This window comes from Falco punctatus, assembly GCF_963210335.1.
Source record: "Falco punctatus genome assembly, chromosome: 9".
Taxonomy (NCBI): Eukaryota; Metazoa; Chordata; class Aves; order Falconiformes; family Falconidae; genus Falco; species Falco punctatus.
In genome coordinates, this window is record NC_137589.1 from 26,483,067 (window position 1) to 26,510,792 (window position 27,726).

At 38.0% G+C, this 27,726-nt stretch overlaps 2 protein-coding genes across 5 annotated transcripts in view; one reads left to right on the plus strand and one right to left on the minus strand.

Moving 5' to 3' along the window:
- Positions 1 to 1,017: 1,017 nt before the first annotated feature.
- CEP55 (centrosomal protein 55) lies at positions 1,018 to 22,072 on the minus strand. Of its 2 annotated transcripts, XM_080403574.1 has the most exons (9): positions 20,436 to 22,072; positions 13,364 to 13,556; positions 11,409 to 11,693; positions 9,127 to 9,192; positions 8,217 to 8,358; positions 5,913 to 6,226; positions 3,983 to 4,054; positions 3,085 to 3,210; positions 1,018 to 1,523 (listed from the first exon to the last, which is right to left on the minus strand). In XM_080403574.1, exons 2-9 carry the CDS (start codon positions 13,544 to 13,546, stop codon positions 1,320 to 1,322), a joined length of 1,392 nt encoding a protein of 463 aa, XP_080259700.1. In that variant the 5' UTR covers positions 13,547 to 13,556; positions 20,436 to 22,072; the 3' UTR covers positions 1,018 to 1,319. The 2 variants fall into 2 exon arrangements, with proteins under 2 accessions (XP_080259700.1, XP_080259699.1); XM_080403573.1 differs by lacking the exon at positions 20,436 to 22,072 and having other exon boundaries at positions 13,364 to 13,719.
- Positions 13,919 to 27,726, plus strand: part of MYOF (myoferlin) — a 73,309-nt gene continuing 59,501 nt past the window's right edge. For 2 of the 3 annotated variants that reach the window (XM_080403555.1, XM_080403556.1), the window contains exons 1-3: positions 13,930 to 16,183; positions 22,110 to 22,165; positions 23,040 to 23,131. In XM_080403555.1, the coding sequence (XP_080259681.1) occupies positions 16,096 to 16,183; positions 22,110 to 22,165; positions 23,040 to 23,131 (236 nt within the window). In that variant the 5' untranslated portion in view covers positions 13,930 to 16,095. Of the gene's footprint in view, positions 16,184 to 22,109; positions 22,166 to 23,039; positions 23,132 to 27,726 lie in introns of all 3 variants that reach the window. The other variant, XR_013930635.1, reaches the window with a different exon arrangement.

The following is a 27,726-nucleotide window of genomic DNA, read 5'->3' on the forward strand; positions in this document are numbered from 1 at the left end:
TATAAGTGCATGCAGTTTTGCAGCAAAGCATGATGGAAAAAGCTGCTATTACCTAGCAGTCAGAATCAGTATAACAGAGAAAGATAGACCTTGGGGATTGCACTGTCCCCAGCAAACCATAAACATGGAAAAGCAGGAAATTTATCTTAACTAGTATATCTTCATAAAAGTTTGCTTACTTTAACTTTTGTGGAAGGAACTTCTTGGACTTAACTACAGATGCAAGGTGCAAGATGCCAGCAACAGATCCAGGTTTACAGTAGATGCTAGAGGAAAACACCATGTGATTGCAAATCCATAAGGGAATTTTTTGGCCAGTTTCTGATTTGTTGCAAGAGTTTATTGGTAACTTGTTTTCTGTATTAATACCAAAATAGTGATACTTCAAATCCACTAAAGCAATTAATTAGAAACTGTACTTTTAAACTGGGACATTTGCCAAATGTAACAGATTGAATAACTGACATTTCCAAACTAACTCCTAAAATACAGAAGTGCGAACAAGTTTACTTCAGCATAATTCTATATGCAAACTTCAAAAATGGTCTCTGACAGTCTGAAATATAAAAACTTTTTTCAGTGCCAAGGAAGTTTGTATTTGCTAGAAAGTTTATTTTCCCAATTTTTTTTTTTTTTTTTTTTTTTTTTTGAGAAGAGCTTAAACCTTGGTCAAGCATTTTTTTATGAATCCCAATTCACCCCTGACTGCTGTTCAGGAAAATAAGCTACTTAAGATGGATATTTTCAACATGAATCTTAAGCAGCAAAGATCTAACATAACCCTTATGAGTCTTAATGTATCACTAGCTTGATACATTACACATGTATATGATACATATGTGTATACACGCTACACATATATATACCATGTATATATAAATATGTAGTGCACGTAGGAGGGCCAAAAACCTTTTGCTGCTATTGCTGTCAGTTAAGGTACAAGCACAGTCATCAGGATTCACCAACCAAGAACTGCATATGCCAAACATTAAAATAAACTATGACACAATGGGTGTGCTTTTACTGTTCTCATTTTTAATAGTGCAAAAAAAAGTCAGTAGTTTACTATTTGAAGATATTCCCAATTCTAAAAATACTTCCATTTGCAACCAAAAATGCAATAACTGTTTTTTGCAAAAATGTCAGCTAAAATAGCTGATGCCAAATAAATTACTATGTCTTTGTGGAACTGAATTCTAAAACTAGTAGTCCTTTATACAACCTTAAGTAAAAAGGTTTGGGGTTTTTTCACATCTTTTGCCTTTGTAGAAAAGCATATTGGCAGTGTGTATAAAGCAGATATTAAGTCCATTTGGAGCTCAAGCTGTGCAAAAGTCAAGATGTACTAGTAACTCTCTGTGCTGGCTTGTTGGGTACTGGACTCCGCATCTGGGACACTCGAGAAAACTTTCATCGAGGAGGCTTGAATGTTTCTGGGAAGGACTTCTGTCATACATGATCAGCTGCTCTTCAAATGCAGCTTGCAAATCTTGTGGTTCCACATGTCCAGATTCCTGGAGTTTCTGGAAAAGGAGAAGCTTCAGTAAAAGGTTGAGGCATGCATGTGCTGATCAAATGCTGCAGGAAAAAATACTAAGGTTTCACGGCATACAAGCCACGTGTGTGTTACAGCACTAAGGGTAGCATTTTAAAGATGGCTAAAATGCAGTTATGCTACTTGCATTAAGAACAGAGAGCCTGTTGTACAGTTCTAACACCACATTTAAATTATGTTGCAGGTAGCTTCTCTGCAGACTATTTATGACAGGTTTCCCACAATGTCTGACTGGGAATCCTTCCCCAACCAGCTTTGTGGCCACTCGCACACTACCTTTCTCTGCTGTAATTTTCTCTTCTCCTGATCTCATGCATGAAGTCTCTGCCTGTGAAGGCCATCCCTAACTGTAAAAGGCACCTCATTGCCTGAGGGCTATTTGCCCAGCTTCTTCACACAGAGAAACTCAAAGCTGTAACTTCCCTGCTCTGCCCAAACTTCTGCTCTACTCACAGCAGACAGATGGTTTTCCAAGGGCCTCCCCTGGTAGCAGCAGCAACTGAGGCCTAGCAAGTGAGGGTCTCCCAGGGGCAACACGAGTTAAGAACATCAGTATTGCAGGGTTCATTCCACTCCCTTCCACTTTTGAGAAAATGCTTCCAGGTTGCATACAACTAAGAGGGAGAGCAGTCTGGTATGAGTCATAGAAGAATTCTTCTCATCTGCAACTTGTTAGGAGCTTTTTCATTTATCTTCTCTGTAAAAATCACTGTGGCCCCAGACCTGATCTAATGAAGGATGCCAGTGTCTGATTTCCATTTTGAACCTCATTTGAGTCCAGAGCTGCAGTTTTAACGATCCTATTCAGCTATCACCTAATCTTACAAGATACAAGTTCCAGAAGTACCAACAATCAAAATGCATTTCTGTTCAAGACCAGGGCAATCCTGGATGCAAAGCAAAACAGATCAATGGCTTACCTAATGCTTAATCTTTCCCTACAAGTTCCTCCAGTAAGCCTAGGGCTCCAGTCTGGGTGGCTTGCTTTGGGTTTATGTAATAACAGCAAACAGACCACAGTCCTCACAATACAACAAATGTCCTTTTTCACTATAGTAGGGAGCTTGTCTTTTTGGAAATGAAAAACCCAGGTTTAATGACCCACCCATCCTGTATCAGGTAATGGCGGGGAGGAATTAGACTTCTCTATTTATGGATCACATCCTGTTCACTAGCAAGAAGTCTGAGTAAAAGCATACTGAAGCTTTGTCGTTGTGCAACAGACAAAACTGGGTAGCACATTGTCATACAAAGTACAGTTATGTTCCCTGCTCAGGAACATCACTGTTCCAGATCTCCTTCCGCAGTACTAGCTCTCTGTACAGACTATGGAGAAAAAACAATGCCTAGCTAGTTGACATAGGGTTCTGTACCTTGGGACCACATACCTAAAGGATATAAGGACCTACAGTGAATACGTGATGACAAACAGAAGACTCCCTCTGCTTTAAATAAGAACCCAAAGTGAAAAGATGTACATTTATGCAAAATCCCTGACTAAATTCACCTGCAGGTTATTCAGTACATACCAGAGGTTCCAGACGAGTTATTTGCTCCCTGGCCTTGCGCAGTTCTTTAAGAACTTTGTTTAACTGATGCTGCAAGTTCTGGCGATCAAGCTTTTCATTCTCAAAGTCTGTGGTGCATATCTGGATCTGACAACCCCCCAAAGTGAAAGTTAAAGAATTAAAGTCAGAATTATTAAGAACGGGGTGGGGGGGGAATGTTTCCCCTTTATATATTTAAAGTTACATTTACTCTGCAATCATATCCTAAAATTCATACATGCCCAATTATAATCTTCTCCCTTAGAGGTGAAGTTTTAAGTTATTTTGATTAGAGGGTATTTCAAGCTGTCTTGCAACTGTAAACTGAAGATTTTAGAGAAAAATGTAGTGTAAGTTCTCATTAAGAATGTCAGTTTCTACTCCAGGATCTTCTAGCAAGGTAATTTGGACAGTAACTATGGGTAACATTGTACACCCAATCTTAGCAAATAAATTAACTTTTTTTTTCCCCAATATCATTGATAAGATCTGTAAGAATGTACTTGGAAAAATGAAGAAGATTGAAAAGATGGTAATGGAATTATTTGTATAATTTTATCAAGAGTATATTACAAAACTTCAATGAGCTGATTGGTTTTAGGATGTTTCCCATACCTAATCTGAGACTGTACAGTTGGAACAAGGATTGTAGAGAAAAAAACATCAGGTCCAGTCACACCCTCTGATCTGTAAAAGGTTACAGATCTTCCTTCACAGACATGTAAAAATTTTTAGAAGCATCAGGAGATTATTCATAGCTGAATACTCATGACTAATATTACCTTAATATTCTACTAATTCTTAAATTTGAAGTTAGTCTAGAAAAACCTTTGTGCATAATACAGATTAAATACCAGCTTCTTTGCATATAATTGCGTACCTGTTGCTCCAACAAAGCTATTCGAGTGTGTTCCTCTTGCTGCTTGAGCAATGATTTGCGAAGGAGTTGCACCTACAAGGCAGAAAAATATTTGTAACAAACAACTTCCTCATCCAACAGTTAATAAGCTTAACAAATCATGCATCTAAAAAGGGATGGATGTGTCTTTTATATTCCAATGATAACAGAAAATGTATGCCTGTTATGCAACAGCCAACCCCAATTCAATTATCTCTGCTTCCCTGGGGAAAAACCCCAGGGAAGCATTAATATTGCACTGAGCTGGGGGAAGGCAGGATGATATTATAGTTAGGCAAAAAAAACCACACCAAAACACAAAAAACACCCCAACCACAAAACCCAAACAAAACTTCCCTAGGTGATTGTCAGGATGCAGACAAAAATACACACACAAAGCCTATGTTTGCACCAACATACAGTGACACTAAAAAAAAAAAACCAATGCAACTTTTTTAAAGAGAAAAAAATTAAGATTCAGAACTTACTATAGTGTAAATGATTAAGTAAATAAATACATAAAAATATCCTCCATTATCAGCATGTATCAACTTGTTATAGCAAATGCTGTTGTTCAGCTGGGGGCGGGGCGGAACAACATCAACAGCTTTTAGTCATCGTTAACCAGTGAGAACCAGCCTGTGTTTAGAGAGCTAAAACTGTTATTCTGGTTTTAGCCTACTTTGGTACCTAGTAAATTTTATTCTCATAGTTAAAATTTCAGTTCTGCATTGCTTTGTTATTGACCTCAGACTTCTCCAAGTAGCAAGTTTACCTTACTTGGATGCCCTGAGGACAGTCCTTCAAGGAGGACTTCAGCAGCAGATGTGGTCATGATTTTGCATCCAGAAGAAAAAACATTTTGTTGTTGTTGTTAGTGTCACCATGCTGATAGGAATATTCTAAGACACCACTTTAACTCTCCACGTAGGGGAAGTGGCAAAGTCCTCATGAGTATTCCAAACAAAAGGAAGCAAGCAGTGAATATTTTTAAATACAAATATACAGTGCACACATGTCTTCCCCACCTCTGATCAGCCAGAGTGGTTAAAGTCATTGGGCTCAAAAAAAGAAGGAAGAATTAAGAACTTCATTTACAGACAGAATTATTTCACTGAAGTCATCAGGGTAACCTCTGGGAGATGGGCAAGCCCTGCAAGCAGTGAGAATCTGATGCAAGTTTGACAGAATAGATCTGGCAACAGCACAAACCATGCATATTGAACAGCCTGCCTGTAAGGCCCTTCTGAGACTTTATAGGGAATTACAGAACTCAGTTGTTTCTAACATAGCCATCTTCAAGACAGTGACAACTTGGGGTCCATCCCTTCCCTTAACTTACCCAGCTGTTACTTTCTAGTACTCTGTTGTGCCTTATGGCCTCATATAGAGCACCAAATGCAGGAACTCCTCTGAATGGAAAAATAAACCAAAAAAAACCCCCAGCTGCACGTCCACAGTGGTTGGCTGGGGGCACTATCCAGGGACACAGCTGCTTATCCAGCAAGTACGAAACTCAAGCCCATGTGTGTATTGTGGCACATGATAAAATAGCCTGTATGGACTTGGATTTTTACCTTTCCTGGTCTCATTTACTATTAACCTTGAGGGTGAACTAGATTAAAATCAGTTTAAGTATTCTCTCACTTCTCCCTCGTGTCCCACACAACCAGGTAAATAAGTGAGCAAGTTTATTCCTTGTTTAAACAAGAACATTTCATAGAAGTTTGTATTTTTATTCAAACCAATATATTAAAGAAAGACTTCAGTTTTAATCACAAGGACATGAATCTAGATATACATAAAGAACAGTTACAAGAGCAAGTGAGGAATGGTCTGTTCTGATCAAGTATAATTTTTCACCTCTCAATTCTTTGCTAATGAACTTAAACCTTCAAATGCATCCACTTACCTGACACAAAAAGTCTTCAGACTTTCTCTTTTCTTCTCTGAGCTGTTCTTTAATAGCTTCATTTTCTTGTTTTAGTTTCTGCAGTTTCTCACCTTTCATTTTATTTTCATTTTCTAGAGTCTTCATTTCAGCAACATGTTGCGACTGCAAAGTGGCATTTAAACTTATCTCTTTTTGTGTTTCTTCATACTTCTTTTTGAGTTGGTTAAGTTCAGATCTCAGCTGGGTTACAGTGCGTCTTTCAGTCTCAAGATCACTCTTAGCAGTTAGTAACAACTGGTCATAATATTTTTGCTTTTCCTCTTGTAGATGACCTTAATGAGTCAGAAATAATTGATTGTGTGTGGGAAATCACTTCAAAATCATAGCACCAACTCTTTCACAGCATTTTAAGGCGTATTGATAGAAATCAACTTTCTAGGCTATTACAGAGCTCAGACTGGCACTGGTACTTCTAACACAGTAAAGTCTCCTTCCCAATGCAGTTACTGAAATACTGCAACTTGGCTTGTATATAGTATTCCATGCTACAGCTACTTCCTTCACTGTTACAGCAATATTACATCCTTTGCCCTGACCCACAGGCGCGATCACCCACACAGAGAGTTTATATGGCTTCATGCATTATACTGATGCATGGGAACCAAAGACACTAGATTCTCACTTCCAGCTTTAGACTCATTAGCCAACGTTCTGGCTTTACTCCCTCCCCAGAGGTACCCTGGGGATCCAATGGGCTCTACTCAGCACAGCTGACCAAAGCCAAACCATCCGTTGTCTTTTGCAAACTTATCATTTTCTTCTGAATGGCAAATACAATGAACAAGAATAGTTTTTTTTAGTGAAAAAAATGCCTGCTTCTTGGCTAGTGACTGTTACTTAAACCGCAGATTGAAAAAAAGTTCTGCTTGTTGACCCAAGAAAATTTTAATAAGTAGGGGGGGGGGGGGAGAGGCAGTCTATAGAAATTCAGGAGTAATATAAAATATGCCTGGAAGCAGAACAAGGAATGCAGGATTTCACAAGCTTTGCTGATTTTTTGCTTTACTTTGATTTTCCTGTTGAAGGCTTCCCCTCATTCTTCAGTGTAATTTGCTAGGGATAGTTTCTTGCTTGACTGTTGTCTCTCCTCTTGAATATGAGCCAGGCCTTACTTTGTTAGCAATGCTCCTGTATAGGGTGGTGAGATCCTCTGAGATAGACCAGGCTTTTCCTTGGAAAAACTTGTCATACCTACTTGCAACTTGTATAGCAGGTTCTTAAACTTGGATTTCTGCTACTGCCTAGCTGCTTGAAGAGAGGAGCTTTTTTTATGCCCTTACTCCTAGTCTCCTGGCTGCTCTGATAACAAAGCTTTGAGTGCAGTTAACTCAGAGTTACTTTTCCTGGTGAGCTACTTCAGTCTGCCTCCCTCTAAAATAGTGTTCACAGATTTCTAAACAACACCAAAACAAGATCATGATGATATTTTACTGTTTTCCATAACAATTCAAGCAGTAGTACAGAAACCAAGCCACTGCACATGGATTACTAGAGTGGCAAGTATCTGTGGGCATACTCTTACTTGAGATGATGCTAGTCCTATTTGGTCACTTTACCTTGCAGGTCAGTTGCAGCATATGAAATTAATAATTTGATAACAAGAAAAACAAGGCAACTCCTAGTTCTTCTGTTCAACATGATTTTAATTTTATTCCATGTGCCAGTCAAGCACAACCCAAGTCAGTCTGGGGTGCTCATTTACTGAGGACCTGCATAGCACAGAAGTGAGCTGGAGGTGGCCAGATCCATATTGCAAAGCACTGTTTTGGATAGGTGCCAGAACCTATAACAGGTTTTCATGCCCTGTAACAACTGTTCAGGTGAGTTAAGAACGTGGCAGTCTTGAGTCATTTTTATAATATTTATTTTGTAAAAAAGTAGGTTTAAAAAACCTGACCCACACCTAGCTAATAAATCCTTAATGCTTCCATTATGTAGGTTGTAAGTGTACTTTGAAGGATGGGAGACATACATGTATTTGCCTCAACACTTTCGGCAAACAGAGATTACTAACAGAGTGTCGAGGCTGTTAAAAAAATATCTTTGAAGTAGATAAGAGCATGAAATACTGTTTATCAAGTGACATAGCTAGGCAACAGGAAGCAAAGAAATTTTACTTAACCAAGTTTCACCATTAAGAAACCAAAACTTCAAGAAGAAACTCTTGATTCTGCTTAATTGTGCTATAATTTGTTTTCAGAAAACTTATTCCATAGATAATTATGGTTTGGGTCACTTGTGGGGAAGAAATAAAGTAGTTACCTTCTGAACTGAATTCTTTAGATTCTTGTTCACTAACTATTTCTGACTTCTGTTCAAGTTCAAAGATTCTTCCAAGCAGTCCCCTGACATACACTTCACGCTGCTGGTCATACAGTAGCCACTGTTGGTTTTTCTCAAGAGCCTTCATGAAAAAGAACATAAGAGCAAGAAAAAAGCTTCTGGTAATTTATCAGACTTTAAAAATAGTCTTATTTCTTACTTATGTTAGAAGTTAAGTATTATACAGTTTAAAGATAAGGCAGTTAATTCTGCTGCAAACTGTAGTAATCTTCTCTATAATAAATAAACCCCATCTTCATTTGGAAAGGTAAGTCAGGCTGTTGAGCATAAGTTAAAATTGCAGCAATATCAAATAACAATTGGCTTACTTCCTGAAATGGGAAAATGACTATAAAAAGGCTTTCATGAATCACGCCCAAATTATGAAAGATTAACCTTTCAACCTAAAATACAAAATAAAATATAAAGATAACAGACCTTGAAAATGGAATAAACTAAAACTGTATCATTGCAACTTAAAGTTTGTAAGAACAAGGACACAGATTTTGTATCTCATTGGATCATAGAATTATTCAGGTTGGAAGGAACCTCAGGAGGTTTCTAATCCAAACACATGCTATCCCAGGCAGTGTCAGCTCTGAGGTCAGTTCCTTAGGGCTCCTGTTTTGTCAGCAGCCAGTTTGTTCTAATGTTCCAAAGTTTTTCAAAGATGATGGAAACGCTGTCCTCTTATTTGTCTTGTCACAAATTAATTTTAGATATTGTATTTTAGAAGGAAACATACACTCTGAGGTCCCATACTACCCAAAACCATATATGGCGATGATTTACATTCTTAGGCACCTTGATACACATTATTTGTACTTGCAGCGTTGTATGGGAAACTTACATCTTTCAGTTGTTTTTCAACTTCATAAAGATTAGTTGGTGATCCACTGCTGTTCTTTACAGCTTCCTGCAGATAAAGAACAACCTGTTAATGTTCTTTAAAATAAATAGCTGAAACAGTAAAACTAGTCTTATAAAACTATTACTGTCACATAAATGTCATAATATTTTAAAAATTGAAACCAGATGCATATACCACATGCCTTTTGTGTTTAAAGATTTTAATCTTTTTTTAAGTATCCAAGTTACACAGAAAAGAGCTTCCTAGATATAAAGTCAAGTGTCCTGCAAGATACAGGATGAAGAGTTGTATTTAATTTATTCCATAGCTCTGCAACTCATAGTTACATTAAAACATTTAGTAAGAAGACTATATAATGTGTTTTCTACTGAACTGCTATCTTGAAATGCCTGCAGGGTACAAGAGAGCTTCTAAAAACCAATGTTATTATTTAAATACACAGAAAAGTTAAGTGTTAGCTCTTTTTTTGTATCCTCATACCAGTTTGACAATAAGCTAGACCTATAGGAGTTGCTGGGGAAAGCTAGGAACCTTGACTACTTCACTGGGATAACGGGATAAGATTATAAATATCTGGGAAACCACTCAACCCTGTCTGGAACCTTAAGGACACACTGACTGATCTTATGAGACCTGATTCACAGTGGAGTGCTTGAAGTACGTGTCAGAGTTCTTTAGACCCATCTAAAACTAGAGAGCAGTCAAACTGTTACACTTCATGATCTGGCATGTTTATTCATTGCATGACAGAAAGCTTTTTTGAAATAGTGTAGATATAAGTTAGAGGGAACTTTAAGGAAATAAAAATGTAGATTACTACCCAAATGCAAGCTAAATTTTTCCAAAGATTTCTGTGATTTTTAGAACAAGGTATGTAACTGAAAAAATACAGACAAACTTTGAATGCAATTACTAAACTTTAGCACTTCTTAATTAAAATAGGAATCCGAGCAATTGTGGTGTCTCTAAATCCTATTTTATGAACATTAGAATTCTGACTCAATGAAAACTCTCTTAAAATTGTGTCATATAACTGTTGTTTCCATTTCAGAGTATACCTGCTGCTTATATGCCACCTAGCAGTTTCAAGCAGCATTGCTTATTTGTTTTCAAGTTTCCCAAAACATCCAGTCAAAACATCAATCACATTTTGTTGTCCTCTGTTGATAAATCAGTAAGAAAAAACGTAAAAGAAAATTCTGGTTTTAAACTAAAAGATATTTTGGCAGTTCACTGACAAAAATACATGGTAATCTGACATATATTTTAAATTCTCTAACAAAGTGCAATGTTTCTTTGAAATTGAAAATAAACACATTGCATTTAAAGTGGTATTTCCCAAGGTAACTCATTATTAGAAGTGATACATGTGTATTATTATTGAAAAATTATTAGACTAAGATATTTTGCTATTTATTTGGCTAAAGCTGAATTTCCAGAAATTACTCAATTTCCATGTAGAGCATGGGGAACCAGCACCATCTTCAGGTCAAAAGCTGGGAAAGACTTACAGGCACCAACCTCCCCATGCCCCTTTACCAAGATACTACTGTATTTTTCATGGAGCATTAGAACAGGCAGGTGGAAAAACAACTGTAGGAAATTAAATACACTTGTAAAAGCTGTCAAGTACCTGGCACCATACCTATTAACCACTTTAAGTGAGAGAAGCAACTCATTATTCCTGTCCTATCTTCTGGCACATTTAAGTACCATGTGTGAGGCCACGTAAAGTACAGGCAACTAGTTTTAACAACCAAGGAGCAAATAAGGATTTATAAGAGCAGGGACAAGAAAGGTATTCTCATTACTGAAGCTGAATTAGGCAAGGAGCTTAGTTTATCGTTATTAATGCCCCATGTCTCTATTACAGGTGCCTTCTCAGTCCATTTAATCACTGAGCATACAAATCTAGAAGGGCACAATAGCTGCTTAAGCAGTCATGGATCATTACCTGTAGCACCACTAGTCATACCACCTGTGTGTGAGCTTGCAAAAGGGACCTTGCTGTACAGCATTAAGAGAATTCCCTCCCCAGCTGCACTGCCTGAAGCTGTGCTCCCTGACTGTTCTTCATTTAGCATTCAATCTAGACACCATCTCGCTTCATACATGAATATTTCAGCTGCAATGCAACTTGAAAGATTAAAAATTCATTCTCTTTTACAACAGATGCTGGTGCTTCATAGGCACAGATTCCAAGTGTAACTTGTAAGCAGGTTAGACTTGGAATTTGCAATTAGTGTTTCTTCAGTACTTACCTGAGATGCCTGAGAAGTACCAACTCTGTTTTCAAGCTCAGAACATTTTGCAGTAACAGTGGATAAATGACGTTTTAACTGGTTCATTTCTTCATACAGACAACGAAGTAACCTTTCTTTCCTTTCTGCTTCCTTTGTTTTTTCCAAAAGCTGACTATGTAATAAGAAGACATCACTATTCTTGGTTTTGGACCTAAGCTTTTCTTTCAGGTTTTGGATTTCTTTGTCTTTCTCTTCAAGAAGATATTTCTGGTTTTCTTTTTCTATTTCAAGGGAAAGTATTTTCTAAATGAAACAGAATAAAAAAGTGGTAAAAATGAGTAAGCATCAGCCTATGCAACAAATGCATTAGCAAGTTTACTACAGTTTGAGAAGATACTTTGAAAGATTCTCTCTCAGCTTTTAATTAGCTGAGAATATTACCTTTTACTCAAAACAGACAATACTATAGTGATCATCTGAAATATTTCAAGTAATAGTAAACCCAGTCTGAAGTAGATGAAACAAGGAAAGAATGCAAAGAACCAGATTTCACAGAGTTGTTAGGTACTCAGTTTTGTATATGAATACAGATCAGTACAGTATTATGAACCTTAAAACACAAGCAGTACAAGAACTCTAAAACACTTCTAACGAAGAGGCTGGCAATACTAGTGTTGATTAGCATATTTAGTAGCTTTTGAGCAGCAGCAGAGCTTTCTTGCAAACTAGATGACAATAAGGTGTTACAAGAGTTACATAATAAAGCACTTGGGAGAAGGATCCCGTTTTCCAAATTATCTGGCCTTTAGTTTCAAAATGTGCTTTAGTAGATAGTTTCAAAAGACACTGTCTTTTCAGCAGGCATCCAGCAGAGGTAATTATTACATAGCATTAGTACTGCATTTGAGATACCTTGGAGCTCTACGTAAACTTGTTATGATAGCATTTCATTTTCCATGAGAAAGATTGATATTGAAATCCTACATGTTGACATCACACCATAAGATGATAACAGAGAAACTGAAAGAAATTGCATTTTAGAGACCCTCATTTAGGGAGTGGTTGAAGAGTGTGTGGTGCTTACTAGAGTTAAAATATTGACACCAAATAGCATCTAGCCTATCTAAACATACTTTTTATTTTCCACCTGTAAACTAGGAACCCAATATTAACTAACCAAATCTGAGCAAGCAGCAAACTCCACCAGGCACAGAGAATACACCAAGGAATTTATACACAACAGTACGCTAGCTGTCTAGCCATAGCCAGTGCTTGGGTTAGCACTTCTCAACTGACATGTAGTGCAGACACATGAAAAGCCTTATTGTCAAAAGCAGCAGCCTAGAAATATTAGTATGCCTAGTCTCCGCTAGCTGTATCCTTTGGAAGAGTCCATTTAAAGTTTCCCAGTCCTTCTATGAAGCGTACCAGTATGCAACTTGGTCACACGCTAAGTCTTGAACTTCTTTCTCTGCAACCAAGGTTTACCTTGCATGAACATTGCAGCATCTTCATTTCTTCTCTTTGGTTGTAATTGAAGAAGTGTGGTGATCCGATTGGTTTTATTTATGTATAGCAGAGTAAGAGTTTGAGAACATAGTTCAAGCAAATATTCAACACTTTTTGGCAACCGTTCACAAACATAATGTTCTTTGCAGGAAGTGCTCAACATAGCTCTGTGGGACCAACTGTTCGGAACAGCTGGACGGGTGAATACAGGTCTTAACGAACTAATGGGCACCTCTGGCCTCAAGTCCTTGTATTTAATAGCCTTGTCAGACAATTCTAATTTTGTTAGTTCAGTCATCGTTGAACAACACTTGAGTACAAAAACGACAAGCTAAAACAGTAGCGACATCAATGTAAACTAAGTTTTAAAGAGGAAAGCTCAGCATCTTGCTTAGCAAGCCAGGACACGGCAGCCTGACGCTGACGGAGCAGTCAGGCCCCACGGTTGTTAACAGCCACCTCACCTCCAGCTGCCCGGGCCCGTCCGCACCCGTCACCGTGCTCGTCCCTTTCGCCACCTCCTCTACGGTTTTCCTCGGGGCAGCGTTCTCCTCCTTACACTTCTCGACAGCACCCTCAGGTCTGGAGCTACCCGACTTTAAGCCCCACTTGCCAATAACCCTATCTTTAGCGGTCTTGGAGTTCATCTTTAAGCGCCTATAAAAAAAAAAAAAAACCAACGTAGCGTTACGGAACGGCGACCCGTTCCACCAGGCAGGACGCGGCTTCTCACACGGCTTTAGTCAGGCGCGGGCAGCGCAGGGCTCGGCGGCTGCCGCTGGCGGTGCTCGGGCCGGGCCGCAGGGAGCAGACGGACCTATGAGCCCCGGGGGTGCCGGCAGAGAGGGGCCCCCACCCGCCGGCGGCAGCAACCAGCCCCAGCCCAGCCCCGCTTCCGGGGGTTTGAATCCCGCGGCTCCGGCATCGTCACTTCCGCCCGGGCAGCCTCCCAGCCGAAGCGGGAGCTACGACGCGGCCGCGGGCTCAGAAAGGCGGGGGGGGAGGGGGGGGGGTGGGGTAAAGAACCGGGGGGGCTGGGCGGGCAGGCATGGGCGGGGCTGGAGGGGCGCGAGGTAACGGCACAGGTGGTCGTTAACGGCCGCAAGACGTTGGCGCGTTCTCCGCGAGGCACCTGAGAGGAGGCTCCTCATTGGATGCCGTGGACGGCCGCGTGACCGGGCTGGCCAATGCCATGGGGCCTTTCTTTCCCCTAGCTCGTTCTGCTGCAGCGCACGTGCTGGGCGGCCGGTGGGCGAGGGCGCTGCTCGCGGGGCTGGAGCAGTGCTCGCTTCCCTGTGCCAGAGCATAATCGATTTTATGTCTGAGGGGATTTCCGTTTCGTCGTCAAAGGGTGGTTGTAGAAGGCGGCGAGGTGGCAGGTAAGCCCTCTCTCGGGTTTATTTCTATCAGATGGGTCTCCCCATCCAGCATGAGGCTTGAGTTCACTCGCTGTTCAGGCAGAAAGCAAAGTGGCTACCAGGTGCCTGGGACAGCAAGCCTGGCCTGTGCCTCTGGCCACGCACCACCTGGGGATCTTGTCTGGGACCTGAGATAGGTGGGGGCAGATGAAATGCCTCCACCAAGTCTATTGTGTCTCTCAATACTGTGTCTTAATGCGTATTCATCCTCATTCCTTCCTGAAAGTGTTGGCATTAGATTACTTTTTCTTCCCTAGAAATCCTCTTCCTCAGCTACCCAAAATCTAATAATTTTACGAAGCAGCTAGGACCATCTTGGCTTCAGAAGTAATAAGCTAGGGTAGCTCTTATGTGACCATATAAAAACTAGGCTGAAATTTGTCTTCATATGACTCATTTTGCTCCATCTTGCTGCTTTCCTTTTCATCTCTGCTTAAAACCATATTTTGTGGTGGTAGTGCGCACCACTTGGGATTTTTTTGTTTCTGGTCCACAGCTGAGGTAAAACTGATGTAAAGCTGAACATGGGGTAGCTTACAGCGAAGAGTTTTACTCTAGTAATGTGATGTAAAGAAACTGCAAGTTTTACCTAGTTCCATTTTAGCGGAGCCTACTGCATGTATTTTTGCTGAGAGAAAGTATTTATTTCCAAACAATACAGAGGGTCATCTCACATTTTTGCAGGTTGTAAGAGACACACAAACAGATACTGGCTTTTCGCTAAGTGCTGTAGTCGGCTGTCTTTCTCAGCTCAAAAGTTTACCACGAGGAAGACATTTGGCTTCATCCTTGCACGACCACCAAGGGGACCCTAACGACTGAAAGATGCGAGTGCAGTGGGGGTGGAGTTATTAAAATAATTTCAGGGAATATTTTAAATAATTACGAGGAAATAATTAGTATGTATGTGGCTGACACAACCTTGATGGCATGAGTAGCTCTTATTTGAACTCGTTTAGCACGCGCCTCTGACTAGTCTCATGTGCCCAGCACTGCGGTTTTTGCTCTTTGACTTTGCCTCACAATAAAGATTTCTGAACTTGCTTTTCGTGAGTCAGGTAGTTATAACAGAGGTGTTTCCTTAATTCTTTTTTCATTTTTACTTATGCATCTATATTTTAATAATTCCTCAAGGGATTTACTAAATTCAATATGTTAAATGCAAAATTTATTTCGCATTAAACGTAGTTGTTCTAGAGTGCAACTGAAGGGGGAGCACTTAAACTAGTTTTGATAGACCGTAGGTATTGTGTGACTGTAGACTGACACGGAGGCAAGTTAAAAACATTTATGAACAAAGAAGCTTTAAAAATTAAGAGGAAGAAAATATAAGCTGTTGTGAAATTTAGTACTTTGGTATACTAAGAGGCAGATGTATCTTGAGTACTGGAGTTGTGTGTAATGTTCGTGTTGCTTATGCTTATTTTTGCCTTGTTACTGACGAGAGGCTGACCACGTAGTATAAGAGTAAAAGCAACAACAGAAAAATGTGCATTCGTTTTTACACTGTGCCCTTTCTGTTACCGGATTTTACTAGCGAGAGCTCTTTTCTGCATCGACGCAGAACTTGGTGTCAATTTACAGGTCCTTTTTTTTTTTTTATAGCCTGCAGTAGCTAGTCCGTCATAGATCCACCCATAGACCTTCTTTACTGTTACCCAGCTATTCCCTGCCTCTTCTTCCTGCTAGCATTTCAGTCCAGAAGTTTAGGAGTTTGAAGCTTAAGACTTCCTTACATTTCTTTGGTAACAATCGACATTTAGTCAAGACTGGGAATAATGCTTCGGGTGATTGTGGAATCTGCGACCAATATCCCTAAAACCAAGTTTGGGAAACCAGATCCTATTGTTTCTGTTATTTTTAAAGGTAAGCAAAACTGTCATACTCGGGAAGGAGGTTTTCTGAAGGCAGTGCCCTATGTAAGTATTTGGAAATCTATGAAAACATGTTTTCCTGGAGTTACATCTGATGTAACTTTAGGGAAGACTTTTTAATTAGACAGGAGTTAACTCAGTGAAGTTTTAACTGGGTGAAGTGCTTTGGTGTTTTATGGCCACCAGTGCTTCTGTTTCAGGATCCACGTTTTACAAGCTTTTGCAAAGGCTTAGCCCTTTGCTTTAAAAACCCTAATCTAACTGCATGATTTCACTTTTCATTCTGCTATTGAAGATTACGTTGTTGTTTTCCCTCTGAAACAATCATTCCTCTGCCTTGATTACTTTGCACAGCCACTGCTCACTGTACCAGTTTTTATTGTGACTGGTTTATTGTTGTTTTTACCAGTGTGTTGAAAAACAGTAGTACCACTACTAAAGGTGTTTGGGTTTGTTTTGGTGGTATTTTTTACAAACTGAATTGCACTTTATAGTTTTGCCTGTTTAGGTTATTTGGGTTAAAATAAAAGATTTAGGAAGGAAACCACATTTTACACTTTAATTGCTTGTTAGATACATATGGGAGAAGGAGAAAATGGTGTGATAAAATGAACATTTATATGTAAAGCTAATTATATTTTTCAGTATATTTTACCCGTTGACATAATTTCCTCACTGGCCTAGACTAAAGGAACTTGATTTCAAGTATTAGCATAACTTTAAGGTGCATAAACCTCCAAGCAATTTTGGATCGTGTAATAGCATTAAACCAGGTTGTGGCAAATGGTCATCTTAATTCCTGGTGATCTGGTTTTCTAATTGCACTGAAATGGAAATGGTATTTCCTAAAGTATGAAAAATCATTGCAGGGGTTTGTCACCTTTAGAAACCAAATCTGAAATCATGACATATTGCTGGAGGCTGGAAAAGGACAAGGCAGTACAGGTCCAGCATCTTAACTTCCAAAATAAAAATGTTTTTGTATACTTTATTTCAGCATCAGAAAGTTGTGGTATCATTCCATTTTCTTTCTTTTCCTTCTCTTTTTCAAGTTTACGTTTTTTACCCTCCTGTGTGTTAGAGCAAGTGGCTGAGCCTGTCTCAGTAGCTTTTGGAAATTCCAAATTCTTAAAAAAATATTTTATTTGCCCTGCAAAAAGTGATGTTACTGGTGTACTGTAATTTCTCTGGTTTGTTCAATTTGTTTCTCCTGCTGCTTTAAGTGTTCATGCTCTGTTTTCAGTTTCTTGCCTTTCTCTTTGCTTTCCTGTCACAGTTTTGCCTTTCTGTGTTACCTCTGCTCCAGCAGTTTCATACTCCAGAGTTGGTTTATTATGCCTTTGCTTCTTTATGCCTCAAGTGTCTGTTTATTCCTCCATGTAAACTTCTGTTCCTACTGTGTGCCCTAATTCGTTTTTTTTTTAGTAAATACAAGTTACAGATTTAATTTTTTCCTTCTTCATTGCTGGATTTGTTTCTCAGGCCTTCAATTATCCAAACACAGGAACTGGGTAACAAGCATTAAAGGAATAAGTTTATGTTTATCCTTTATGTTCTATAACTGGGATTTTTTATGTCCACAAACATGCCTAACCATTGTCTTAAATACAGCTTCCTAATTGTGACAGTTTTTTATTAATTATTGAATTTCTCATTATAGCTGCCACTTCTTTTTATGTAGTTTTACTACCTATCAATAGTCTGATGTTTTGCTTTCTGTCCAGAGTGATTCAGGGGGGTCAGAAAATACCAGGCTTTTGCCAGCTATTGAACTGCTCTGATTTAATTTGAAAGTGGAGTACCTGGTTGCCAGGTACAAGGTCATAGGGATCATATTTGAAATATGTTGAAGTTCTGGCTGTTTATGCTTATAGATGGTTTTTTTATATACAGCCTGTTCCCCCTTACCCTCTTAGTGTGTAGACATGGGAAACCAGTCTTATTTTTTGGAAGGTGTATGTCAAAGGGCAGCAGTCTTTCATAGTAGTACATACCCACTGAGTCTCCTGGGGGACATAAAAAACACAACTTGGAGTTTATTTTCCAGACTGGGAAAAGACTCAGACATTTGCAGGACTTTGGCCATAGCCCTGCAGTACGTTCCCATGTTCTTGCTTGACTGAAGTCAGCACTCATTTGACAGAAAATTGCAGTGGAAATTGACATTTCATTGAACAGTGTTTTGTTCATTACATAGCCTTTTCTGATGTCAGGTTCAGTATTTTAAGACTTCAATGAAAACACATATTATCTCTCAGAACTTTACAGCTATGCTGTGAAGAAAAAGGCCATGATCCTACAACTAATAGTAAGTGACTTTGCGAACACTTTATATGTTAACACACATATGTTAGTATAGTTTCATCTATGTATATGATGGACTTGTATCAGATTTGTCTATGCTAGTTATATACTATACAGTTGGTATGATTAATACAGTGACATATTAGGTACATATTAAGAGGAAATAAGCAGCTCTTTCTGTTGTGATATCTTATTTACAGTATAGGGGTTTTGTGCAGGCATTTGACATTTTTTTTAATTACACATTTATTTCATTCTAGGGGGATGGAGCTTTTATTTACTTTAGAACAACTCACTGTTCAAAGAGAACTACACCCTGAAAGTAAACGAGTGTGCTGTTACTGCAGAATTCTGAGTTCATTGTCACTCTACATGAGACAACTTATTAGTTAAATCAAATTAACAGGAAAAACTGTTGACATTTGCTGAAGTGGCACTAAGTGGTAATGGTTAAACCAGTACAATTCTTTTGGTTTGTCAGATACGCCAAACTGAAGAAAAACGTGTCAGGTTCTTGACTTCGGGTGTAAAAATTGACACAATTGCTTATATGTACAGTCAATTCTAGGACATTTAGTGCTTTGGTCATTCATTTTGCCTGCCTCATTCAGCTTTATGCCTGAAAAAGTGATGTGAAATGGCATTCAGTTTGATTGGGCCCACTTGAATGCAGTTTCTTTTTCCATTTGTGCTTAATTTAAGAGCTTTTCAGCAGGTTTGCTGTAGTTCATAGCTATGTTTATATTTTCAGTGTGTGAAAGCAAAGAGTATTAGAGTGTAGTTTTTCACTAAAGTTACACTTTCTGTTTTGCAGAGAATTAAATTACCCTAACTTTAATTTCCTGACTTTTGGAGGTCTGTCCATTTGATCCTGTAGTTGCTGCCACCGTGCAATCTTACGTCTTCATTCACAGAAGTTTTATGGGAAACCTAGTGAACTGAAATGCGATTCTCTTTTGAATCTTAAGACTGTTCTAAAACATAATGCTTGTTTCAGCTGTTCCCCAATAATTCCTACTGAAATTGATAAAAAAGGTAGTTATAATAGAAGAAAAAATTTAAGATGTAAGCATTGGTTGTTTTGTGGTACTGCAGTTAACTTTCTAGTGATGAAACAGTTGTTTAAACAGTTCGTCTTGAATGAATTTTTTTTAACAGTGTCATCTCAGTGATTATCACTAAGTTCTGATTACATTAATTTCCAATTGAGAACATTAAACAATATGTGGTAGTATAATGCCTTTATCAAGATAAAGCAAATAATGATTTCTTCTACAGTACCAAGGTTATTGTAGTTAGTTTTTAAAGAAACAAGTATATGAAGTGTCCTACCTGTATCCATTATAATTTCTTGCTCTTACTGCTTGGTAGGGCCAAACTAAAAATGATGACTGGCCCTATCTTACGGTTTACCCTGATGTGGTTTACTGTCTTGGCTACTGTAGCTGGATTCGTTACCAGTAGGGGAAGGCAGCCTGAGGACCTGGAACTTACCTGAGCTCCTGGAATAACTGGACAGTCCATCTAACTCTCCTTGGCAAATATGGTTTTTTTGGTGGGGAGAAGAAAGCTCTTTTTCAACAATTTAAAAACCAACCAAACAAGACCCCAATACATTAAAAGAATGATAAAAAATTTACTAAAAAGAAAGTGAAGTGAAGAAAATACATGCAAAATACATGTTTAAGGAATGTGAGTGCTACACTCAAACTGACTAAAATTACAACTAAAATCCAATATGCCCAGTGTTTTCCGTCCAGCTTTCACAGAAATACATCACACGAAAAGGTTTTTTTCTTAGCATAATCTAGAATATTCATATTGTTAGTGGAATTATAAATCTTACTCTTGTTTTTATGAAAATGGGTAGTCCAGAGGAGAAAATTTTACTCCTTGTCAAGAATTGCCTTGACTGTTGTTCAAGTCAGGGCTTTCCTTACCTTACAGAGTTACATTTGAGGTTAGGCAGGGATCATAGGACTTCTGTCCATTAGGTCTGTCAGGATCAGGTCTGTGATTCATTATCTTCTTTACAAACAGCTGCAACTGTTCCTTTTTTCACCAGCACTGAGAGCATCTTTTCCCAGACTCCCAGCTGCTATTTGCAGGGGGACTTGGAGTATCAGTGCCAGATCCCAGATATTCTGGGATATTCAGTTTTGAAAATGCTTTGTCTCCTATTAGATAACATGAAGTTGAATTTCTCTTGCTAGCATGTTAATTAGTTCTTTGTTCTGCAAAATGTGAGTCCACAGCATGGTATGTTATGAAAGTTCTTTCCTTTGTGGTGTGATGTGAGTCAATATCCTGTATAAATGGTAGGCAATTCCTGTTACATAAATGTGAGTCAGTTCTCGCAATTTGCAGTATGGGCTGACTTTTTGTCTTTCAGTACATCCCACTTTATTCCAATGCAATGAGCCACAGCAGCCTACTGCTTGAATAGTGGGTATATGAACTTCCCCATTTGGCATATCTTTACTCTAGCTTCCCAGGCCTTTGCAACATTTTCCTCGCAAACTAGCTATAACTTGTGAATAATAAAACCACTATTACCTTTACTGTAGTCCTTAAATACAAGGAGTGTGCCTGAAGCAGACTTGTGGCTGACCGTTTTATGGATCAGCAGTTAGTTTATTGACTGCACTTAAATATACTCATTTTAATCACTAATATATGCAACTTATGTTTAGAGAGCTGAGTGTTCTTTTGCACTTCTGAATGTTGTGGCAAGACTTGTTCTCCATTGAGCTGTATATGTGTAGCACAAGTAAAAAGTAAAAATAAAGCCATGGCATGTTACTTGCATTGAACCTGTTGTAAGAACAGAATTTTGTTTTCATTTTTAATAGGTGAGGGAGGCCTGCAAAGGACCTTTGCAGCACTTGAGTTGTATTATTCCTCTCGGGAGAAGGAATCTGAATAGAAATGCCACACTGTATATAATTTATACCACGCCCCCAACTCCCATGATTTTTAAGTTGACCAGTGCAAATTTTGCCAAGAAGTATGAAAAGTTTGTGATTTTTAGGCTACATTAAATGTCAGTGAAGTGATCTGCATAACCTCTGGAAAACGTTTTTTCAGGATGGACTGTATTTCCTCTTACATGCACGTATATTTCTGCTAATATTTGCTTATTTAAAGCAGAAAGTGTTGACGCTGTAAGCATATCTTTTTAAGGTATTTTTATTTTCCAAGCGATTTTATTTCAGAGCTAAACACAAGTATTTTGTAGCTCCAATGTTTTCTTTACTGCTGAAGTTCATCACTTTGAGGTCACTGTTTGGTTTGATGTCTCCAAGCCTTTTAGTCTGTTTTCTTTCATCATTACTGAGGTTGCAGTCAAGGGTCATAAAAGGTTGAGAAATCTAAACATTTTGCTTTTTGGGAATATATCTAGCTATGCTTAAACAAAACAGAAGAAAAAGCCTCATCTAGTAAAATTACCCAGAGGACTTTTTGCTTGTAAAATGTGTAGCTGCTGGAAGAGGGGAAATGAGTTGAAATGTTTGGTTTAAAGCTCAAACTTTTCTTTTGAAAAGTGAAAGGAAAAATTGTGATATTTGTGTCATGCTTTAGTAAAAACAGATCATCACACTTTGTATTTACAGATGAAAAGAAGAAAACGAAGAAAATTGACAGTGAACTTAATCCTGTTTGGAATGAGGTAATTTTTTTTATTCAATTCTTGGTCTTTTTTAAGACAAAATGCTTGTAAAGTTAAGTCCGTTTCTGCAGCTGTGAATATCAGTTAGGAATAGAACTAGTGATAGGTGTTAGTAAACTTGGATGAATGGATTCATCCTGTGCTGTGTATTACAATTCATTAAGTAATGTTTTTATGTGAAAGTAGATGGATATCTGGTGAGTTTGTGGCCTAGTTTTGTTCCCACTTACTTTGGAGATAATGATATTCAGCCATTGCTTTGTCACATGTATTGGAACATACCTGGATCCTTTATTATATACTAGGAAAAAACCCTGCAGAATTAAAATGAATCATGTATTGAAGTTCCTTATGGTTTATTTATAGGACTGGTCCTATTTTGCACTTTCAGTAATGTTTTTCTTGGGGAAAGGGTTTTCTTAGTACTGTTTTCTCACAACCAGAAATGAAAGGTAAAGGTTATTCTTATATTTTGTGCTTGGGAATACAAAGAAAGGGAACCTACAAATATTTGTCTAAATTCAACAGCAACTGACTTCAACCAGTATTGCAGGTGAATAGTATCAGATCTTATGAATGATAAGAAAATACTTATGTTAGTGTGAGGAAGTGGAACTGCAAAAGAGGTTATGGCCCACTATTAAACAATTTAGTTCTTTTTCTGTTGTTATTATTAGTAGTAACTACTGAATCAAGAATGTGCTATGAGCATTTTTAATTTTACTTTTGCAAATTTAAGCTTGTCTGGGCTGTGTCTCACTAAATGCAAAATCTATTTCTGAATGATTTTGTTGTATTTGCTACTCTGCTGTTAATTAATTTACACTTAACTTGTAATTATAATTTGGTTTTGCTACTTTTTTTTTTTGTTCAGATCCTTGAATTTGACTTGAAAGGAATTGCTCTGGATAATTCATCTTCCCTGACAATTATTGTGAAGGATTTTGAAACAATTGGACAAAACAAGTAAGTTCTTTTTGATTTTTTTTTTTCCTGCAGTATTAAATACAATGTCTAATAGAGAAGTCCAGGGAAAAAATGGAACTGATAATTGCTGGACAGAAATGATGGATGCAATTAGTTGTTTCTGATGTAATACCTACTTGTAGTCTGTAAGCCAGTGCACTTTCCATCCCTCGCCAGTTGGATTGTTACTCTGAAACAGTGTCAACTTTCTTTTTACACTTAATTTTAGACATGCTGAAACAAAATTAAAGCAACATTTTATGCATTTAAGGCAGAATTTGGGTAAAATTTAGATCCCTTCACCTATGACTGTCATTTGAAAATACTGCCATATTTCAGTTGGTGCTTACTTGTAATAAAGGTCCTTGTGTAACTAGATTTATGCCACTACAGACACCTGGTGCAGGTTGTCATCTTGCAGAATGGTGTGGGGCAGTTCCCTAGACTGTATATAATAAGTGTCCAGACAGTAGTTCTGAAGAACTCTTAATTGGTGTTCTCAGAGCACAGCTACCAGAAACCACCAAAAATTACAAAATGCAGTTAAAGCTCTTAACTATCTTTTTAAATCTCCTGAAGAGGCTCTGTTATACATCATTTACTTAAGTCTTGCCTAGGAAGAGGGGAAGCCTAAGTTCAGTTTCCTATCTTGTCTGGAGGGATTGAAGACTGAAACTCATCTCCTGGGAGAATGGCTTAGTCATCGGGATAAATATGTTGGATAAAATACAAAAACTGTTCTGGGAATGGAATCTTTGTTTCTGGTTTTTTTGAGTGTCCTAGCTAGTGAGGGTCTATGAAATGTCATGTTCCTACTCTTCTTGGCCCAGTGAATCCTGAGTTCTCTGGATGGTTGTTAAAAATCTTGAAAACAGAAGTTAATTTCCACAAGCTTGCAGAGCTCTTATTTTGATGTCAGATGCCAGAGTAAATTCACTCATACTGAGTAGGGAAATGAATCAGTCTGCAATTGTTGGTCAAATCTTGTAAGCCTCAGGCTCATTGCATATGTGGAAGAGTGGCAACACTGATGCTATCTCCTCTTCTGGTTACATTTTTAAAACATTGTTTAAAAATGGATTGAGGATTTTTTTCTGTGGTTGGTGGTTTGTTTTGGTTTGTTGGTTTTTTAAAATAACATACGTAGTTTGATGTTAAGAGACCCTTCCGTGAAAAGTAAATTGAATAACCTCAGCAGAGGAATAAAATGGGTATCTAGCTTCCCATTCCTTACAGGACTCCAGGCTTATAAAAAACGGGGGGTGAGGCCACTGAGAATTGCCTTTTCTGATAGTCATTTCTTGGAAATTAAAGGCAAAGACCCCTATTATCAGTAAAGGATTTGGAGCTTTGGTCTTCAGCAGACAGAAATACCTATTTTCATGATGTCCCAAACTTTTAGGAATTCAAGGCTCCTTCCCCCTGCACTGTTTTGGTTGGTGCCAATAGTGCATGTTGATAGACTTGAATCCTATTCTAGAACTAGTGCAGTATGAACAGTACCTGTATACCTAAAATTGGGTTCTGCATTTTTCAGGCATCTAAAAATCAAGTGTCTTGGGAACTAAATCTGCAGATCTTTTTACATAGGGTCTTTTTTTTTTCATTTGTGAGAAGCTAAAGGAAAGTGTCATTTATGCAGCAGTTTGTTGAGTCCTCAGTGTTCAGACAAAAACTTCTTCTTGAGTAGTAAGATGCTTAGTTTTAGTTCTGACAAAATCAGGTTTTATTACTCATTTTAGAGAACTGAAGATAAACAAATAGTAACTATAGCTGTGTGTGCCTTGAAGGATATTACACAACACACAAATAGATTTCCTTCAACTAAAAAATGAAAAATATATGTAGTTTTTCTATGCATGAACTAATTACAGCAGAAAAGATGCACAGAGTGCATGATTTTCTGAAAAATATTTTTCTTTTTTAGTTTAATCTTGCTGTTGAAGACACTGAGAAATGAGGTACCTTGAACTGAGGCTTCAATCTTTATATGAAAGGAGACGACATTATAAAAAGTTGTAGAGTGCTGAAACACTTGTCAAGTGTCCATGTTGGCATTTAAACTTTTTTTTTAGGTTTATACTCTTACAGAACAGGAACATGTAATGACTAAATATATAAGTAATTAAGGTGTCTTGTTCAACTAACTTTAATTTTTTATTTTTCAAACTTTTTTTAATGAGTAGATTTGCTCCTGTGAATTGAGTTGCTAGGGCTTTTGGCCATTGACAAAAATTGTTGCTGTGAAAAATGAAAATGGTATATATGGGAACACTAGAATTCAATTAAATCACATTCTATTAAAAAGCATAATATATAAACTTCAGTAAAGCTGGAGGGTGCATTTTGTCATTTTGACCTGGACTTTGAGATTCCTGCTGTATTTGTGATGAAACAAATACATAATGCAGACTCTTAACAAGTTTGAGGCGGATCTGAACATAAGATGATAGAGATTAAAAAAGAAAACCACCCATATCTGGAGTTTTGTAGGATTTAAGCTTTAACTTAATATCAGAATTGGAGCTATACAAGATATGTTAAAGCAATGTATGCGTATCGTTTCAATAAAGATGACATAAATTACCGGTTGAAATTGTTAGCAACCTCTTGTGTTCTGCATGCCATTTGTTTTATGACTCGTCACAAAAATGAACCTGGTCCCTAAAATCAATTGCAGGAAAAGTATGAGGCCTTGCATGGTGGCAAGCTAATCAGAGCGCTTTTCTTTTAGATAATCTACAGCAGGGATAAGGGGTGTTATTTTGTGTTGAAACATGCTTGTACTAAAAGCTCTGGCAAAGTCAGGAGTTCTTTCTTAACAGACATAACAGATAAAGCTTCATCAATGTGTTTAATCTTTAGCTATCCCACAGTGGTTAAGATCTGCTGGCTCTCTACTTAAATAATGTGATTTTTGTCTAAAAAGGTAAATATATTCATTGGGGCAACCATCACTCATAGAGGATATTTTTTTAAAAAAATCTGTGCAGAAAAAACCCCAGCTTATAAAAAATGAGGTGCCAGTTCCCTACTACTTTGTGTAAAGTCCTAGATTTTAAACAAGGATCCATTTCTCTGTTTGCTGTGCTCTTGCTCTTCTTTTTCTGTTGATGCCAGGTAGTGTTGGCTGTTGCTATTTTGAAAGGGAGTATGATACCACATGATCTTCTTTCCTTTTTCTTTTATGGCAGATTTGCATATTTTATTACACTGAGATAGGCATACATTCATATTTATTGATAGTAGTCCACTGTCATTGTTAGTTTTTCTTTACTACTTTCTGCCTCCCCCCAGCATTTGAATTCAGGATTTTGCAATAATCCAACAGCTCTGTCACAAAATCACTGTGAGTCAAGCCAGTGCCCTCAGATCTCTCATTCTTGAGATTCCTGTAGGTCAGTAAAGCAGGACTACATTGCATGCCTCTGACTTCAGGGAAATCCCAGAACTTGATACAGAAAAGCTTATCAGTAATGAGAATTTTGTAGTGGATTTTATAACGTATCAGAAAATAAAGGAAGGTACTTGGCTGAAGCCCCTAAAAATCTTTCTATGTGGGTTCGAAGTTAAGCAAGAGCTCGGGTTTGGTTTATTTCAAAGCATATTTGTAAATATCTGGACACGTATTTGTAGCGCTTAACCCAGCTTGTGCAAATGCTTGTTCATTTTGCTTGGGTTTATGCACTGGAAGTGGTCCACCACTTATTCTGTGTACAATTGAAAAAGAAACCAGTAAAATATTTTGAAAAAGTGACTTCCTTGTATGGAGCTGTGCAAAAATGTGTCTAATCCATACCAAACACAGAGCAACACTTTCAAAAATAATGCTTTTTGAAAATAAATCCTCAATAACCACCACATGTTTGCAGTGTGTGATGTGTTTGGAAGGGCAGTTGGCAGGGAAACAGGATAAGGGGGTGAGGAGTGGGAAACACATGGGTAGGCTTCCTGACTGTAACAAGATAATAAGAAATGTCATCTTGGATTTCCTTTAAAGGCACAAAGCACTGTAACAGCAGAAGAGATTTGGTACTAATGAACATTCACGTTTAGACAAAGGAGCGTATGAAAGAAGGAATGTGGAATAAGTGTCCCACATATTCTTGCATGCATGTATAAGCTGTATTTCTGTAGAGTTAATGATTCTGTTTACTGAGTTTGAGAGAGATTTAGGACTACCTTATAGTTTTGCTATCCTTTCACAGTATCCTCTTTTAACACTTAAGGAAAAGTATATAGCCTGGATACATGCCTGGAGTGCTGCAGCATTCAGAAAAGATGCTTGGTGGAAGTGTGTGCAAATGACACTCCCTTGCTTTGCGTGCTGATTCAGGATTGGAAAGATGGAGTATGATGCCTGTCTAAGTTCCTTACTACTGAAAGCTATTATAATGACAGTTTAAAAAAAAAAGAGGGGAGGGGAGTGAGAGCTGGACAATATTGTATTAATTTTTACATGCAATTTTGATGTGGTTAATGGGATTGAAGTCTTTCAGAGGTAAAGGCCCGTTATTTCAGAAACCCGGTGTTTGCCATGTGCTTTTGACATTATTCGTGAGTAGACCCATTAATTTGGAAGGTATATCTGGTGT

Excerpts from the sequence above, each read along its gene's own strand:
- CEP55 (XM_080403574.1), bottom strand. The coding sequence starts at position 13,546 with ATGAACTCCAAGACCGCTAAAGATAGGGTTATTGGCAAGTGGGGCTTA. Across the intron at positions 8,359-9,126 it reads TTGAAAAACAACTGAAAGAT|GCTCTTGAGAAAAACCAACA; the intron begins GTAAGTTTCCCA and ends TTTTTCATGAAG. Across the intron at positions 1,524-3,084 it reads TAACTCGTCTGGAACCTCTG|AAACTCCAGGAATCTGGACA; the intron begins GTATGTACTGAA and ends CTCCTTTTCCAG.